Source organism: Leucoraja erinacea, chromosome 7 (assembly GCF_028641065.1).
Source record: "Leucoraja erinacea ecotype New England chromosome 7, Leri_hhj_1, whole genome shotgun sequence".
NCBI classification, from domain to species: Eukaryota; Metazoa; Chordata; class Chondrichthyes; order Rajiformes; family Rajidae; genus Leucoraja; species Leucoraja erinaceus.
The window spans coordinates 19,960,652-19,978,762 of record NC_073383.1 but is presented as its reverse complement, the minus strand read 5'-3'; the positions used below and the strand labels follow the sequence as shown (position 1 = coordinate 19,978,762).

At 39.5% G+C, this 18,111-nt stretch overlaps 1 protein-coding gene across 2 annotated transcripts in view; it reads right to left on the bottom strand.

Annotated features, from left to right (window-relative positions):
- Positions 1-7,814: 7,814 nt before the first annotated feature.
- Positions 7,815-18,111, bottom strand: part of ccdc141 (coiled-coil domain containing 141) — a 99,975-nt gene continuing 89,678 nt past the window's right edge. Inside the window, exons 23-24 of one of the 2 annotated variants that reach the window (XM_055637882.1) lie at positions 15,166-16,148; positions 7,815-9,430 (exon numbers count right to left, since the gene is read on the bottom strand). In XM_055637882.1, the coding sequence (XP_055493857.1) occupies positions 9,145-9,430; positions 15,166-16,148 (1,269 nt within the window). In that variant the 3' untranslated portion in view covers positions 7,815-9,144. Of the gene's footprint in view, positions 9,431-13,705; positions 13,807-15,165; positions 16,149-18,111 lie in introns of those variants that run through there. The other variant, XM_055637884.1, reaches the window with a different exon arrangement.

Here is an 18,111-nt window from a genome sequence, read left to right as displayed (position 1 = left end):
GGTATAAACATAGAATTTCCAGTTTTAGGCAACAACTCAACTCCTACGCCAACCCCTTTACCCTCCTCTCTTCCCTGTGTCCCACCCAGATACACACCAATTTCCCCCACTATTCCACCCCTCCTTTCCCTGTCCCCTTCTACCAACATCACTTCCTCTGGTTTCACACCACTATTCTTAAGCCTGTTGTCTTCTTTTCACCTATGGCATTTGGCCATCGATCTACCAATCAAAACCCCCATTACCTGAATCCACATCACTTGCCAGGCTTTGTCCTGCCCCTAGCTCTGTGCCCCCAACTACAATCAGTCTGAAAAAGTCCCAAGCCAAACCAAAGCCTAACTGTCTTCCAGCCTGACCCGCTGAACTGCTCCAGCACTTTGTGTTTTTAGATACAGTTTGAGGCATCCATATCGGATATCCTAAAATTAATATTCACAAATTTTAAGATTGAAGTCGGAAATAAACAGATATTCAGCATTACCACATACAAATGTGCATCAGTTTTACTACTTTGTCTTTTTGTGTGAAGGTTAAGCCTTTAACTCTCCAGTTGTCATCTGACTATATTGTATATACTGAATCCAACAATTCAACTGTAATAATTATTTACTCATTTATTATATTTTGATGTCACAATAACATAATGTACTATAACTGGTACTGAAATGCAATAAAAAGACCAGTACATTAAACATTAAACATATTCAGATAACTGATTAAAAAATCATGATTGTGTAATACAGTATCATAGTACAATTTTGCTTTACATTAAATGTGAAAATAAAGGAAATATTTGAAGAACACATAATATCAAGTAAATAATTTTACAAGCTGTCAACTTTTCATTTGGTGTTACATGCGGTATTTTGTGTACTGGCTTTATTCACTGTCTGTTGGTGAAGAACTGCACTTTGGTAATGTCAAAGAACAATAAATAATTTATTAGAACATATGCTCTAAAAGCAGGACATGTGTGTTTTAATCGCCAGAGTAGAAGTTACAGGAATCACTAGCATGGACATTTCATAATTGTATTTTACACTTGGGTCTTGCCTTTTACAAAGTATTTTTCTTTACATTGTTTTGTAGAATGTATGTATAATTTATGTTTTAGTGTGTTATCTAAGTCGATGTGCCTGTGATGCTATTCAAAGCAACATTTTCATTGTACTTGTACCATACCGTATTTGTGCATATTGTAGTGGCCTGGTCAAGGTCAGGAAAAGGCCAGATGCCAGGCGGGTTCAAACAGTAATCTTTTAATCCCAACAGCAAGAGTACACCACACACACACACCCCGAGAGCACTAAACCCAGGGTCGTCTGGAAACCCCGTGGCAGACCAACGCCCCTGTCCCACAATCGGCGAGGGGGATGATCCAAGGAGTGTCCTACCCCCCAGGGACCGCCACAATATGGTAAAAAACCCGACTTGACACGATATATTGGCCTTCCTATATTAGTAATTATGTTCTCCTAGCTCCAAGTTATTGCCGCTCTTATTTGATTGCCCAACTGGCTAATTGGCATGGAGACAGATTTGATTATCTGAGTGTTCATCAAACATAGAATACTTTAGCGTAGGAAGGAACTGCAGATGCTGTTTAAACCAAAGATAGACACAAAATGCTGGAGTAACTCAGCAGGACAGGCTCAGGAAAGAAGGAATGCTGTCTGCCCGCAGTTACTGCAGCATTTTGTGTCTATCTATAGAATACTTTAGGTTGACTATGGTTTAGGGTGTCAGATGGACATACACTGCCCTGCCACAGGCATTCATGGCTCTGAGAATGTCTCTAACAACAACATCTGTCAGCATCCAACACCAATGGAAGAGACAGGAAGTTGAAGTACTGAAAATCAAAATGTAATGCAAAAAGATCAGAGACCACAGTGAAACACACATCTCCATTGTCTTTGCATTGAGTTTGGAATGTGACATTGTCCAAGTACAAATGCCAGTGTTTCATTACTATCTGACCTTTAACAAAGTTATTCCAGTACAGGTACATCACTGCTATTTACCTGACAATATCAAATATTGTCCACAAAATGCAGGTTATTTATACTTTGACCACTTGCCTCTTCAGTCTACTTTCAATCATTCTACTTGCAATTATCAGCAAAGCAAAGGAAGGCATTGATTCAGGTGGGATAAATCACTGATAATTTGCACAATGTTTCTCAGTTTATAACCATATAACCATATAACAATTACAGCACGGAAACAGGCCATCTCGACCCTTCTAGTCCGTGCCGAACACGTATTCTCCCCTAGTCCCATATACCTGCGCTCAGACCATAACCCTCCATTCCTTTCTCATCCATATAACTATCCAATTTATTTTTAAATGATAAAAACGAACCTGCCTCCACCACCTTCACTGGAAGCTCATTCCACACAGCCACCACTCTCTGAGTAAAGAAGTTCCCCCTCATGTTACCCCTAAACTTCTATCCCTTAATTCTCAAGTCATGTCCCCTTGTTTGCATCTTCCCTCCTCTCAGTGGGAAAAGCTTATCCACGTCAACTCTGTCTATCCCTCTCATCATTTTAAAGAACTCTATCAAGTCCCCCCTTAACCTTCTGCGCTCCAAAGAATAAAGCCCTAACTTGTTCAACCTTTCTCTGTAACTTAGTTGCTGAAAGCCAGGCAACATTCTAGTAAATCTCCTCTGTACTCTCTCTATTTTGTTGACATCCTTCCTATAATTAGGCGACCAAAATTGTACCCCATACTCCAGAATTGGCCTCACCAATGCCTTGTACAATTTTAACATTACATCCCAATAGAAGTTTAGTCTCTGCCGTGACTAGTTTACTCTAGCACTTAATACAGATTTGGCACTAGCACAGACAAAAGATGTGAAATTGAGAAGCAAGAGTAATTGCCCATAACATTAATCGTTATGGAGACTCAGTAAAATTGGACATGGGAATCAGGGCAAAGCTCTCTACTGTCTGCACAAAAGATGATAGTTCTGGTTAAGGTTATCCATCAGCCGTGGAATATTAACAGACATTCTTCAGGGCAATATAAATTTTTAGTGGTTTCAGTAACTTTCCGAAGGCCAGAAACAGGATTCGTTGCTGACAATGCATCATGTTCAGTGTCATTTGCAACTATTCAAAGAGCAGAGCAGCCTGTGATTGCATTCAGCATGACAACCTTCTGCCATGTGGTGCTAAGTGACATGTAGCAATTGTTTCCTTAACGTTATTGCCATGGGAGTGCAGACAGGTTCTTGATTTAACATCTCATCCATAAGTAAAACCAAAAATTACAGGATTTAATTTTTAATCACTTCAGGATAAATAACATTATCCTGTTGTGGTCAGCAGCTTGACTTGTTTATATTACTTCAATTCAACGGAAGAGCATTGAAGCAAAGTAATCATGTAGTACTTCAGCCATAGGTTTGTCATATCTAAAATTGCATTTCAGTACTTCGCATTGGTCAGGTACAGTCCTGGAAGATTCTCTGACAGCTGACATAGGTTTAGAATGGCCTCTACTACTTTAGCATTTATTCAAAGACCTCGCCTGTGGTAATTTTTGGGCCATCTCCAACCAGGGGCCTGCAATCTGAAACAGCCCCCCATCTTGCATTTCCAGCGAGCTGGAATATGATGTTACAACTATGGGCAGTAGAAACTGGGAACGTTGTGCCTCACCTGTTCTGTAGATAAATCATGTCAGTCTGTGTTGTACCTAATATTTAACAAGGTAGAGACTGCAACTAAAAATCTGTGACAAATATTTCTAAATGATCCATGGAAGCTCATTAAAATTTCTTTTTCTGAATCAGGAAATTCTATCATATCAAGCAATTGAAAAATGAAACAAAATGGAATGCTATTTTTGCTACTTAATTAAATATTCCGAGGGTTATTTGCTTTGCTCTGTGATGAATAATGTTGTATATCACATTAATTTTCAGACCAGCATTTCCTTGTCTTTTTCTATGGTTTATGGGTCAAGATAAATTTCTGCCACTCTAGGGAGTAATAATATCACAAAATCAATGAACTATTTAATTAAGTAATGTGTTAATGACTATAGTTTTTAGCGTGTTTTCTTAACAAGAGAAATAAATAATACATGAAAATTTTACTTATCATCCCTCGTCTGTGCATTTAAGCAAAAAACCGAGAGAAGTATTAACCTGGTAAGGGAATTTACATGGTGCTATCATTCAAAATATTAAAAGGTATCATATTTTCTGAAGATTTTTGCACGAATAAGTTATAGATTGATATGGGAAGGATGATATTAGAAAAGATGTTCATCTTCACTTTGGAATTATTGCATTAAAAATGCAACAGCGATGTGACTAATTTTTGGAAATTACTGTTGTAAAAGAAAAGCCATTAGGTACTGACTTTTTCTGAGATCTTGATTATTGTGATAGTTTTGTAGTTGTAAAGAAGTCTAAACTGCTATTATATAATAGTTTGGGTAATGACATGAAATGAATGGTAATGATAATGGCTCGTAACAAGTGAATATCCCTATCCTTGTAACTGGATAAGAAGATTCTATGCTTTCTTTGTGGCGGCTCTCTATTCATGGTTTCTCGGTGTGGTGGTGTCTACGTAAGGATCAATGATTAAAATGAGTGTTTTTTTCATTAAAATGTGAAAATTGCAGAAGAAGGAAAGAATAAATGAGAAAAATTTAAATAGATTTTTTTAATTCGTGGAGTACAGTGTTGAGCAAAGAATTCTGCTTACTTTTGTTATATAATCTTTCCTTCAACAGAGTGAAGCAGAAACAAAGAAGAAAGCAATTAAATACAGGTACAATAGCCAAGGCAATATCATGATAATACACAAACACACATTTTAATTTTTGAACATGTAACTTTCAGTCTTATATTATTCAATATCTTCCTTAACCGCTTAAATACACGAGCCAACAAGTTTTTGCTGTGATCAAAAAAAGTGTTTCAGTTGATGTGATGATTGTAAAGTGATTTGATTTATGTGATTTTTGTTCCTGTTTCAGAAATTGTAAAACATATTATTTTAACGTATGAAAATATTGTGCAACTATTTCTTTGATCCCATCATCAATTATTTTAAACTGAAAAGAAAGCCTTCATACGGCATTTTATTTCAGCTACACCTGATATATCTGACACCATGTAGTCACAACATATATTTCTCACAACATGACTTCTGTTTAAGCTACCATGGTTTAGCCAATTTTGCACAAATTGGTTTATATAATGCCACAAGACATGACGAGTAGAGGAATCTCATATTTAAATGTCCTTGTGAACCTAATCAAAGGCAACTTTCAACATACTGACCATTCACATCACAGTGAAAAGAAAGAACATACTATTTACAGAAAAAATAACAAACATGGTGTTTTTTCCAAACAATTTGGGATACAATTATATAGTTATTTTCATGTAATGTTAGTTCCAAGGATGAATTAATAGGAAAGCAATAGCTCTGAATCAAGCATCAAACTCAATCAAGCATCAAGCAGCAAACTCAAGCTAAACCATGCCAGGCCAACTGCATATGATATGAAAGTACATTTTTAATATGTGCAATAGGTCTTTTGGATATGATGAAAAATATGGAAAAGATTGGTCTATTTAGTCCAGGCATTCAAATGAACTGCAGAAATGTAACATGCACAAATGCTCCTTTTTGGTTGACTCAAGTGTGATGTGCAGCATAAATTATACACTTTGCAACTTATGCAATCAACTGGCTATTAACTACATCTTTCCTGCTTCTTAGTTGTTATAACTCAATATATAGATAAGGGAACTCGAGGAAAAGGAGCCATTAGGAGGTAGTGACCATAATATGATAAGTTTTAATCTTCAATTTGAGAGGGGGGAGGGTAAATCGGAGGTGTCGGTATTACAGTTGAGCAAAGGGGACTACGGAGCCATGAGGGAGGAGTTGGCCAAAGTTGACTGGAAAGATGCCCTAGCAGGGATGACAGCAGAACAACAATGGAAGGTATTTCTGGGAATAATACAGAAGGTGCAGGATTAGTTAATTCCAAAGAGGAAGAAAGATTCCAACGGGAGTAAGGGGCGACCGTGGCTGACAAGGGAAGTCAGGGAGAGTATAAAAGTAAAAGAGAAGAAATATAACATAGCAAAGATGAGCGGGAAGCCAGAGGATTGGGTAACTTTTAAAGAGCAACAGAAAATAACTAAAATTTCAATACGGGGAGAAAAGATGATGTACGAAGATAAGCTAGCCAAGAATATAAAGGAGGATAGTAAACGCTTCTTTAAGTATGTAAAGAGGAAAAGAATAGTTAAGGCCAAAGCTGGACCATTGAAGACTGAAAAGGGTGAATTTATTATGGGGAACAAGGAAATGGCAGATGAATTGAACACGTACTTTGGATCTGGCTTCACTAGGGAAGAAACAAACAATCTCCCAGGTGTACTAGTGCCCAGAGGACATAGGATTACTGAGGAACAGAAGGAAATTCACATTAGGCAGGAAATGGTGTTGGGTAAACTGATGGGACTGAGGGCTGATAAATCCCCAGGGCCTGATTGTCTGCATCCCAGGGTACTTAAGGAAGTTGCTCTAGAAATCGTGGACGCATTGGTGATCATTTTCCAATGTTCTATAGATTCAGGATCAGTTCCTGTGGATTGGAGGGTAGCTAATGTTATCCCACTTTTTAAGAAGGGCGGCAGAGAGAAGACGGGGAATTATAGACCAGTTAGCCTGACATCGGTGGTGGGGAAGATGCTGGAGTCAATAATAAAAGATGAAATGGCGGCACATTTGGATAGCAGTAGCAGGATCGGTCCGAGTCAGCATGGATTTACAAAGGTGAAATCATGCTTGACTAATCTTCTGGAATTTATTTAGGATATAACTGGGATAATGGACAAGGGAGGGCCAGTGGATGTAGTGTACCTGGACTTTCAGAAAGCATTTAATAAAGTCCCACATAGGAAATTAGAGCACATGGTATTGGGGGTAGGGTGCTGACATGGATAGAAAATTGGTTGGCAGACAGGAAACAAAGGGTAGGAATTAGCGGGTCCCTTTCAGAATGGCAGGCAGTGACTAGTGGGGTACCCCAAGGCTCGGTGCTGGGACCGCAGCTATTTACAATATATATTAATGATTTGGATGAAGGGATTAAAAGTAACATTAGCAAATTTGCAGATGACACAAAGCTGGGTGGCCGTGTGAACTGTGAGGAGGATGCTATGAGGATGCAGGGGGACTTGGATAGGTTGGGTAAGTGGGCAGATGCATGGCAGATGAGGTTTAATGTTGATAAATGTGCAGTTATCCACTTTGGTGGCAAAAACAGGAAGGCAGATTATTATCTAAATGGTGTCGAGTTGGGAAAAGGGGAAGTACAACGGAATCTGGGGGTCCTTGTTCATCAGTCACGGAAAGTAAGCATGCAGATGCAGCAGGCAGTGAAGAGAGCGAATGGCATGTTGGCCTTCACAACAAGAGGAGTTGAGTATAAGAGCAAAGAGGTCCTCCTGCAGTTGTACAGGGCCCAAGTGAGACCACACCTTGTGTGCAGTTTTGGTTACCAAACTTGAGGAAGGACATTCTTGCTATTGAGAGAGTGCAGTGTAGATTCGCAAGGTTAATTCCCGGGATGGCAGGACTGTCATATGTTGATAGATTGGAGCAGCTGGGCTTGTATACTCAGGAATTTAAAGGATGAGAGGGAATCTCATTGAAACATATAAGATTATTAAGGGTTTGGACGTGCTATTTTCCCAATGTTTGGGGAAGTCCAGAACCAGGGGCCATAGTTTGAGAATAAGTGGTAAGCCACACAGAGAGTTGTGAGTGTGTGGAATTCTCTGCCTCAGAGGGCGGTGGAGGCTGGTACTCTGGATGCTTTCTAGAGAGAGTTAGATAGAGCTCTTAGGGATAGCGGAGTTAAGGGATATGGAGAGAAGGCAAGGGGTACTGATTGTGGATAATCAGCCATGATCACATCGAATGGCAGTGCTGGCTCGAAGGGCTGAATGGCCTATTCCTGTACCTATTGTCTATTGTCTATAATATGATTCTCCCAACAAAATGTGCTTCTGGCAATGTGCATTTGAATCTTATAGCAGTATTAGTGTTGAAAATGTAAAGATAATAACAACAAAATGTTCTTAACTTTAACTGCTAATGAATGATTCGAAATATGAAAGATCATTTATGTTTTGTCAGTACATTATTGCATGCATGCTTTAATGCAAATTATGTTTCCATAACTATTTTAGAAAGTTTGCTTCTGGAGATTCTTTATTACAGAGAAAATATCAAAAGAATAACAGTGAAGATAGCCGTTGTAGTGCATTATGAATCTTTGCATTAAATAAACCATGATAAAACAATACACTTTTTTTAACTCCAACGCTTGAATTCAAAGTTTTTGTTTCTCCACTCAGTCTGCCACTTTTGCTATTTCAAATGGTCTTTGCACATGACTATGGGAATTTGGATTGTGATATCATATGATTTCACACACAAGAGGTATTGTTGGACTATTTGATCTCAAATGTTATTTCCACTGTTGAGAGGTCTGGGCTCCACTTGCCACTGGAATCTTTGAAATAAGTAATTAATTGTGCATCAATTTGTGGCTAAAGCATACCTTAAAGATGAAAGAATCATCATCATGTATCTTCCATTGTTACCATTCTACATGTTTTGGTAATGCCTCTATTTCAAAAATATTAAGAGCTGAGATGTAGAAACTGCTATCATAATTTTCTAAAATGCTCTATGTAATGAGATAAAAGCATCAATGGTAAAGGTTATTCAAGTTATCATCCTTTATCAATCTGCAGTGCATGTTGTTCTTTTACTAATTTCCTCTTAACTGGTCAATATTACTATCTTGCGTGTCATTGATTACAAGCAGTATTCCAGCTTGTTGAATTTCTGAAGATATACTTTACTGCAAAAGTACTAAATTATCAAATTAGTGTTTTCCATGAATTCAGTTAAATGAGCAACATTAAACAAATATTTTTTGATCAATTCAGCAACAACAGTAGATTAATTAATTTATAGAAGATATCAAATATTGCTTGTGGCAAGTGCAGATATTTCAGGACACACAGTGAAAGGCATTTAAGTGACAGAGGCAGTGATATACATTTACATCAGCTAAGTTAACAGAATATACATAAGAATCAAGCTAATGTATATTAAGCATAACATTCCAAGGCAGGTGAACCAATCTGTGAAGTCAACATGGAAACATTTGATATGGCAGTTACCTTGTACTTGAAGGATAGCACTGGAATTGATAGCACCATTAGAATTTTTAGCTTGCACAACATAACTACCAGAATCTTTATCAGAAACCTTCTCAATGTAAAGAATGTGTTTGCCTTCCTTTCGTGAAATGTTTACATGCTGATCTGTTGTCAGCTTCTCTCCATTCTTGTACCTGAATCAAAGAGTGCATTTCCATGTCAAGCAACTTCCTGTGCTATTTTAGCAATATCATATTTATTTGCAAAATATATAAAATTAGAAATAAAAATGTTATGTTAGAAAATGTTCTCCATATAGGCAGGGGAAACAATATTTTTAGTATCACATCTAAAATTCGTTAAGCATTAGCAATATTTTTAAATAATATGGAACATGCAAACATCATTCAGTCTCAAACTCAGAGCAGCATACAATGTCCCAAACACAGAAAACTCAAGGGTGCCCATCAAAATATTCACTGCAGGACCAATTAATTTGAATTCAGGTTACATATTCATGCATAAATATTATTTTTTCTCCAAGTAACCACTGACAAGCTTTAGAAGTTTAACCTCATGGGTCATTATCTTACCGTTTCACATTATTCTAGGAGACACAAAATTAATTCCTTGTGTTAAAGGGCTAACCTTTTTGTGATGTTTGGTGGACAGTGTGAGGTGGGAGGACCCGTTGCTCCTCCCATGCAGCAGGTGGCACTGCACAGGACAAAGGGAGATGTTGTGTGCATAGTTCTCTCCTGTCTGTGTGTGTATGCGGGCAGCCATTGTGACGAGTCTTGCTGCCAGCATTGAGTGAAACATTAAAGACTTCTGTTGTAAATTGCAGACTCTCAAATTTTTGTGCAGACCTTAGAAAACGAACATGAAAGTGGTGTCAGGAGTGGGATTCTTTGGATTGCGCCCAAAGACCCAGATAAGAGCCTATCTTTTGTTTTTTAAAAACGGGACTCAAAGTAACATCTCGGCAATTCGATCATTGCGATCCTGAGCGATAAAGGTGGTCGTCGTATTTAATGCGCGCTGAGTTTTATTTTGAAAGTATGGCAATTACGACCGACCAGAGGAAGAAGGCTCTCGTGTTCATCAATGTCTCCAGAAACTTTTGCACTGCTTCAAAATTTACTTACAGAAGAAGTAACTGAGGCCTCATATTCTGAAATCACAACGGCTTTGCAGCTGCATTTCGAAGAAAGTCGAAATTTCCTCGCAGCTCGCATTGATTTCTACCAGACGGTGCAACAGGAAGGGCAATCGATCACCGAATTACTTGCCGAACTTCACACCAAGGCAAAGGCATGTGATTTTAGAACTTTATGCTGCGAAAAGTGCCAAGGCAATGCGTTGAGGGATAGACTGGTCATGGGCTGCAGGCACGCATTTATCCAGCAGGCGATTCTCAAGGAATTAGACACATCATTGAAGAACGTGCTGCAGTGTGCTAAGATGGCCGAGCTGCTGAGTAAAGAATTGCACAAAATGGCCAGCGAAACAGCATCGAAGCTCCCTCAGGAGATGCGTACAGTTCGCCAGACTCGTCCGCAACACCTGAAACCACTTGATCAATCCAGAGCGAATCCGGAGAATGTGGGACAGTTCAGAAGAGCCGACCCCTGTGGGGGGAGGATCGAAACCTTGCTACCGGTGGAGCTCGACTGCTCATCATCACCACGAGTGCCCGTATATCAAGTCCGTTTGTTATGCCTGTTACCAAAATGGTCATCTCCAGGCAGTGTGTCAATCCGTAGGAAAGCTAGAAAAGGGCAAGAAAGTGCAAAACACAGTCAACCAAATCGCGGAGACCATTTCTATTGAAGTGCTTGGTGTGTCCACGATCGCCAACAAGCTGAGGATTTCACTGTGGGTCTCGAACATCGATCTACAGTTCCAGGTGAACACTGGTGCTGCTGTGTCGCTATTGGGTCAGGACATCTGGGACAAGATCGGATCGCCAAAACTGAAACCGGCCAACATCCACCTTCAGGATACGGACGACAGCCCATTCCCACAAACGGCAATTGCACTGTCGCCGTTTCCTGTAATGGTATGACACAGATGTTGCCGCTGATCATCGTTGGTAAAGAAGGTACATCTCTGTGCGCCATCGACTGGATCCATACTTTCAAGCTTGACATGAACGCCTTGATCTACACTGGATCAACTATGGTATTGTCATCTACCCCGGATTGCAACATGGTCAGCAAGTGCGAGAACAACCTGCAGAAGGTTCTTGACAAGTTTCCAGCTGTTTTCGCACCTGGACTCGGACATTGCACAAAGATGAAGGCACGGCTCATACTCAAAGATGATGCCGTCCCCAAGTCCTTCAAACCAAGAACAGTTCCGTTCGGTCAGATGTACGCCGTCGACAAGGAACTCGGCCGCCCTGAAGAAATGGGAATTATCACCCATGTAGACCATTCACACTGTTGTCGTTCACAAGCCTTTGCTGCAAGGTGCGCATCTGTGGCGACTGTAAAGTGAATGTAAACCCTCAATTGCACATTGATCAACACCCATACCAAGAGTGGACGAGTCGTTCGTCAAGCTGCAAGAGGGACAGTAGTACTCGAAATTGAACATGTCTGACGCGTATCTCCAACTGGAACTGGATGACAAAAACCTGCTCGTGATCACCACGCACAAGGGACTGTTCAGATACAACCGATTGTCATTTGGACCGGCGCCGGCCATCTTCCAGAAACTGGTTGACAATCTGGTTGCTGGGATTCTGTATGTAGCCAGTTACCTGGATGACATAATTGTCACTGGCCGGACAGAGGAAGAACACCTGCAGAACCTACAACAGGTCCTCACGGTACTGAACAACTACGGCATGAAGTTGCGCATGGACAAGTGCGTAATTTTCCGACAACTGGTCACATATCTCGGACATGTGATCTTGGCAAGTGGTCTGAAGCCATCGGAAGAAAGAATGGACGCCACTGTGAAATTGCCGACGCCCGAAAATGTGATGCAGCTTGAAAGCTTCATGGGCAAGGTTAACTACTATGGCAAGCTCATACCTGCACTTCCGACTTTGTGTACACCATTGAACAACCTGCGAAAACAGGACGTCGAATGGCACTGGTCCCAAGAGTGTGACCATGCATTCACCAGGTTGAAGGAGATGCTCGCCCAGAAGAGGCGTTTGGTGCACCATGACCCATCGAAGCCGATCTCACTGGCTGCCGATGTATCGCCGTATGGTCTTGGAGCTATAATCTCACAAACGGCACCGAACGGCAAGGAAGAACCAATCGTAATCGCATCCAAAACGCTAACAACCACTGAGAAGAACTACAGCCAAGTGGAGAAAGAACAGCATGCAGATAAACCAAATACTGATATCTGTTCAAAAGAGAACACTGAGTACAACTCTGTTAATTCTGAGCCTTAAGCAAAAGTTGTGAAACGCAAAAAAAAAGAGTGAAACGAGATCCAGCTAAATGGAGATGTTCAAACTGGAAAGGGGAAATATGATGTTTGGTGGACTATGTGGGGTGGGAGGACCCGTTGCTCCTCCCGTGAAGCAGGTGGCGCTGCACAGGACAAAGGGAGATGTTGTGTACCTAGTTGTGTGTGTGTGTGTGTGTGTGGTGTGTGTGTGTGTGTGTGTGTGTGTGTGTGTGTGTGTGTGTGTGTGTGTGTGTGTGTGTGTGTGTGTGCGTGTGTGCGTGCGTGCGTGTGTGTGTGTGTGTGTGTGTGTGTGTGTGGCCAGCCATTGTGGCGAGTCTTGCTGCCAGCATTGAGTCAAACATTAAAGACTTCTGTTGTAAATTTAAGACTCTCCTGTTTTTGTGCAGACCTTAGAAAACGAACACAAAACTTTCAGAAAAATTAGGGTCTTTCAAATTTGAATGAACTGAATGAAAATGGACTTTAAAATAATATATATTTATGTCCTAGCAAACAGTCATAGCATTTTCTTTCAAGACAGTAAAGCATTCAGTGAATGTTATGCTTTGAAGTCAAAATGGTTATATAAGTGCGTAGATAAAGGAAAATCATATCCCAAAAGGAACCCAGTTAAACAAGCACACAAATTAGGGCTTTTAGGATTGGGTGTAATATAATAACAAGAATTACAGATTGCTTATTAGTTAAAATTTGAAAATCAGATTATAATTGATAGTGTTTGGGTATCAATAACTTGGCATCCTTTTAAATGACTCAATGAAGTGATTCAGCCTGAGGTGCCCCAGTTTCATAATGATACAAAGATAGTTAGCAAAGTAAATTGTGTAAATGATTATATCAGCTGCAAAGTGACAGCACCAAATGTGACAATGTGACAAATGTGAGGAAAGTTAAGTTATCCATTTTGATAGGAAGAATGTTAAAGCAAAATATTTTTTAAAAGATGAAAGTCATAAATGCTGATATTCATTGGAATTTATATTCAGATCTCAAGAAGTTAATATAGCGGCACAGCAAGTAGTTAAAGAGGCAAATGGTTACACTTTATTGCAACAGAGTTGTATTGTAAGCCTAATAAAATATTGTGGCAAAAACAGAAAATACTGGAAGTTGCCGGCTGGTCAAGCAGTATCTGTGGAAAGAGAAAAAGAGTTAATGTTTCAGATTCGTTATAATTCTGTTTTTCCGTCCACAGGTGCTGTGTGACTTGTTGAGTGTGCCAGCATTTTCTCTTTTGTTTTAAGATTGATAGCATCTACAATGTTTTTAATGTTCAAAGTGTTGTGGCAATTTGGTGAGATCACACCTGAAATACAACACACAGTTTTGGTCTCCTTGGTATAAAAGAATATGTTTTAAAGTGAGTGAAAGGAATATTTACTAAATTTATCTCTCTTCCCAAATCTTATATCGGTCTGTGACTGTTATACACCTTCCTTTATTTTGACACTCATCGTCTATTTTATGTTTCTTTCAAAATCCAACCACAACCCATCCAACCAAACCCCATCTCTTTCCCTGATGAGGTTCTACATCAGGTGATTTTTTTCCCCTTAGTGACTTCAACCCCCATTTCAACTTAACTTGCCATCGCCCATTTGAATTCACCCTCTTTATATCTTCTGCTTTAGTTGCTCCATTATTATCAACTTACCTAATGACCTCTTCACAACCTTATTAGTTCAATGGCTCTCTTCTCCCATTATCGTAATCACATTGTCACTCATCATCTTCTTGTACTGCCCAAACTCACCATCTCCCTGTTATTTCTTGCATCCACATTTGGGGAGAAGGTAATTCCCAACAGCACATTCAAACTCCAGATGTTTCACCTTTGGGCTTCTATTTGACATGACCATTTTGAGGCCATCACTCAGCTTAACAACCCAGACACTTTTGTCTTTGCTACACATTTTGAAGAAGCACGTTCCCACTCTGGCTTTTCCCCTCATGCAACCTTACTCTTTATACCAAGAAAAGTAGAAGTAACCTGTTGCTGGTTGGAGCATTCTAAGCACAATGAGGCCTGGCTCTTATCTGCCAAAACGGTTCAAAACCATTTTGGAATGTAAAGGTAATTCCTGTTTTCTTTATACACATCAAACATTTCATTAAAACCCTTTTCACTGCCCCTCATTACCTTTACTTAATCAATCACTGTCCATTTATCAAATTCCTAATGGCTAGCAAAAAAAAGGGTTGTTAGTCATTTAATTTGTATGTAACGTTGTGCGTTGCTGGACACTTGCACAATAAATAATCACGCATCAACATTCTCACATTTTCTATAAAGTCTTTTGAAAATTTGTCTAAGCAATGTATTAACGTTTTTTACTTTATCTGGGAACTATACTGCAATAACTACAAAAATAACAGATCAATGTTGACATTGGCTCATGCCAATTAGCTATTTATTCATATTAAATAAAATGATAACAATTAGAAGCAATTTTACTTGTGCATACTAGGGTTGCTGTTATAGGTTACCCACCATGTCAAAGTTGGTTCTGGGAGTCCTGTTACTTCGATTTCCAAGGTCACAGGAGAACCTTCTACCACACTGACATTAGACATCAACTTGGAGAAGTTGGGAGTAGTGCAAGCCAGGTTGCACATGGCTGTATTTCTTGATGTACGTCTGATTTCTTTGTGGATGACAATATCCGTGTGGTGACTTGTATCACTCACTGATTTTTGTAAATTTTGGGGTACTGTTAGTGTTCCGGATAAAGTACACAAATTATTTCTGTTAGAACTAATTTCTTCTCCAAAATAATCGTTATTAGCATCATGCAGTGACGTCTGGGTGGTTGTTACACTCTCATGCATGTCATAAGTCTGCAGTTGTCTCTCATGCACTTTACAGTTAGAATCACAAACTGATGAATTAGGTACCATCTTGGATTTTAAAATATGTGAAAGCGTGTTTGAAACAATACTCGGGGCAGGGATTGTCAGTGGGCTGTGAATAAAAGAGGAAGACTCAGATCTGTATTTAGTGCAGGGTTTAACATGGGGATTTGGATCAGATGCCTGATGATATTCTGATTCACTGCATGGTCCTGAGAGATTCCATTTATCAGCAGAGGTGACAGGTGCTGAAGGTTCAAATGTGTCAGTCATTCTGCCACAGCTTATTTGCTTCTGTGGCTGGCCACTGTATGGCCTAGCGTGCAGACTGTGGAAACTTAGGTTGGAGGTTTTGTCCACTTCCGTTTCAGAACACATGAAAATTGATTCAGGAGTATCAGGAAGTGGAGGCAAGGAGATGTCATCGGGTGACATACATTCATATTCTTCTACAGACAGCATTTCATCTGCAGAAAGTTCATTTTGTAGATCTCCCTCTGTGACAGTGCTGCCTTCAGTGGAAAGATGAAGTAACTCGATAGCTTCTTGTGAATTTAGATCTTCTGCAGCTGAATCTGTGATTTCACTGCTCACGAATCCATCCAAGTTAACGTTTGAAATTTCCTTAAAAGCAAAAGAAATTGCTTTTATTTAAAAAGTAATTTCTTTAAATTGTTATGCACATCATGATCTGTTCATTATATCCGATGATCTCTGCCATACCCCTGTGAGGCATTGCGATAATTTTTGCAATACTGTTTCAGTCACAGCTGCAGTTTCCATGTCAATGTCCTAAATTATTATCGATCAGAATCTCCAATTATTCAATCAGTTAGCTAGGTAGCAGAAAAGATAACATCGTTTTACAATGGAGTGCACAAAGGCACCGCTGGGAGAGCTGCTGCCGCACAGCACCAGAGACTTGATCATAACCGCAAGTGGAATTTTCACGTTCCCCCTGTGACCGCGCAGGTTTCCTGCTTCCTCCCACATTCCAAAGCGTGTGGGTTTGTAGGTTAATTAACCTCTGTAAATTACTAACCAAGCATGTTGGAAGTGGATGAAAAAGTGGGATAACACAGAACCAATGTAAATGGGTGATCAACAGTAGGCATGGCCGAAGGGCCTGCTGTTTCCCTGCTGCATCTATCTATACATAACTAAAACTGATTGTTAGAAATTTCCTTTGCTTCCTCAATGTTTCCGATTTTAAACACATTACTATCACATTTAATCACAAGTTTTTTTTAGATTCCAGTGCCTTGGGTCTCTGAAAAATTCCCAGTACATTTCACCTAGCTACTACTCTTTGCTCCTTTGAGGAATTCCCTAAAATGTACATCTTTATGCAAGCTTCCAAAGTCCAATGACTTTGTATGTCCTGTGAAATCCCACTGAGTGTGTTATTACTTTAAACCTATTAGGTAAATGCAAGCAGTTGTCGTAGCAATATTGCCATTTATAAATCTGTAAACAATTTGTAACCGAGTTGAAAATGCATACCCAATAATAACACAATTAATCAGGAATCCTTCCATATAAAAACTAAATAAAACTAAAAATGACTCAAAATTTGAAGAGCTCATAATGACCTACAAAGAAAAGTAACTAACCTCACAGATCGTTAACACTTTGCGTGAAAAGTAGCAGACCCAACACCGATCCCTGCGGAACATCACAAGTACTGGCACACAACCAGAAAAGGCTCCCTTTATTCCCACTCTTTGCCTTCTGCCAGGCAACCAAACTTCTATCCTTGCTAGTACCTTGCCTCTAATACCATGGGCTCCTCTCTTGTTTAGCAGCCTCATTGGTGGCATCTTATCAAAGGCCATCTGAAAATCCAAGTAAACAACATCAACTGACTCTTCTTTGTCTATCCTGCTTGTTACTTCCTCAAATAATTCCAACTGATTTGTCAGGCTAGATCTCCCTTTAACAAAACCATGTTGATTGTCTTATTTTTTCATGTGCTCCTATGTACCCCAAAACATCACCCTAAATAAAGGACTCTAAAATCTTACCAACCACTGAAGCCAGACTTACTGGCCTATAATTTACTTTCTTTTGCCTAGCTCCCTTCTTGAACAGCAGAGTTACATTTGCAATTTTCCAGTCCTCTGCAACCATTCCTGACTCGAGTGATTCTTGAAAGATCAATGCCAATGCTTCCACAATCTGTACATACCTCTTCCAGAACCCTAGGGTGTAGTCCATCTGGTTCAGATTATTTATCCACCTTCAAACCTTACAGTTTCCCAAGCATCCTTTCATTTGTAATAATGACTGCACTTCACTTCTGCTCCCTGACTCTTGATTTTCTGGCATTTTGCTAGTGTCTTCCACTGTGAAGACTGACACAAAAATGTTATTCAGTTCGTTTTCTATTTCTTGGTTCCCCATTACTACTTCTCCAGTGTCATTTTCCAGCAGTCCAATATCCACTCTTGTTTCTTTTTTACTCTTTATATAGCTGAAAAATGTTGGTATCCACTTTTATATTATTGAATCTTTACTCTCCTTATAGCTTTATTAATTGACTTACGTTGTTTTTTTAAAAGCTTCCCAATCCTCTAACTTCCCGCTA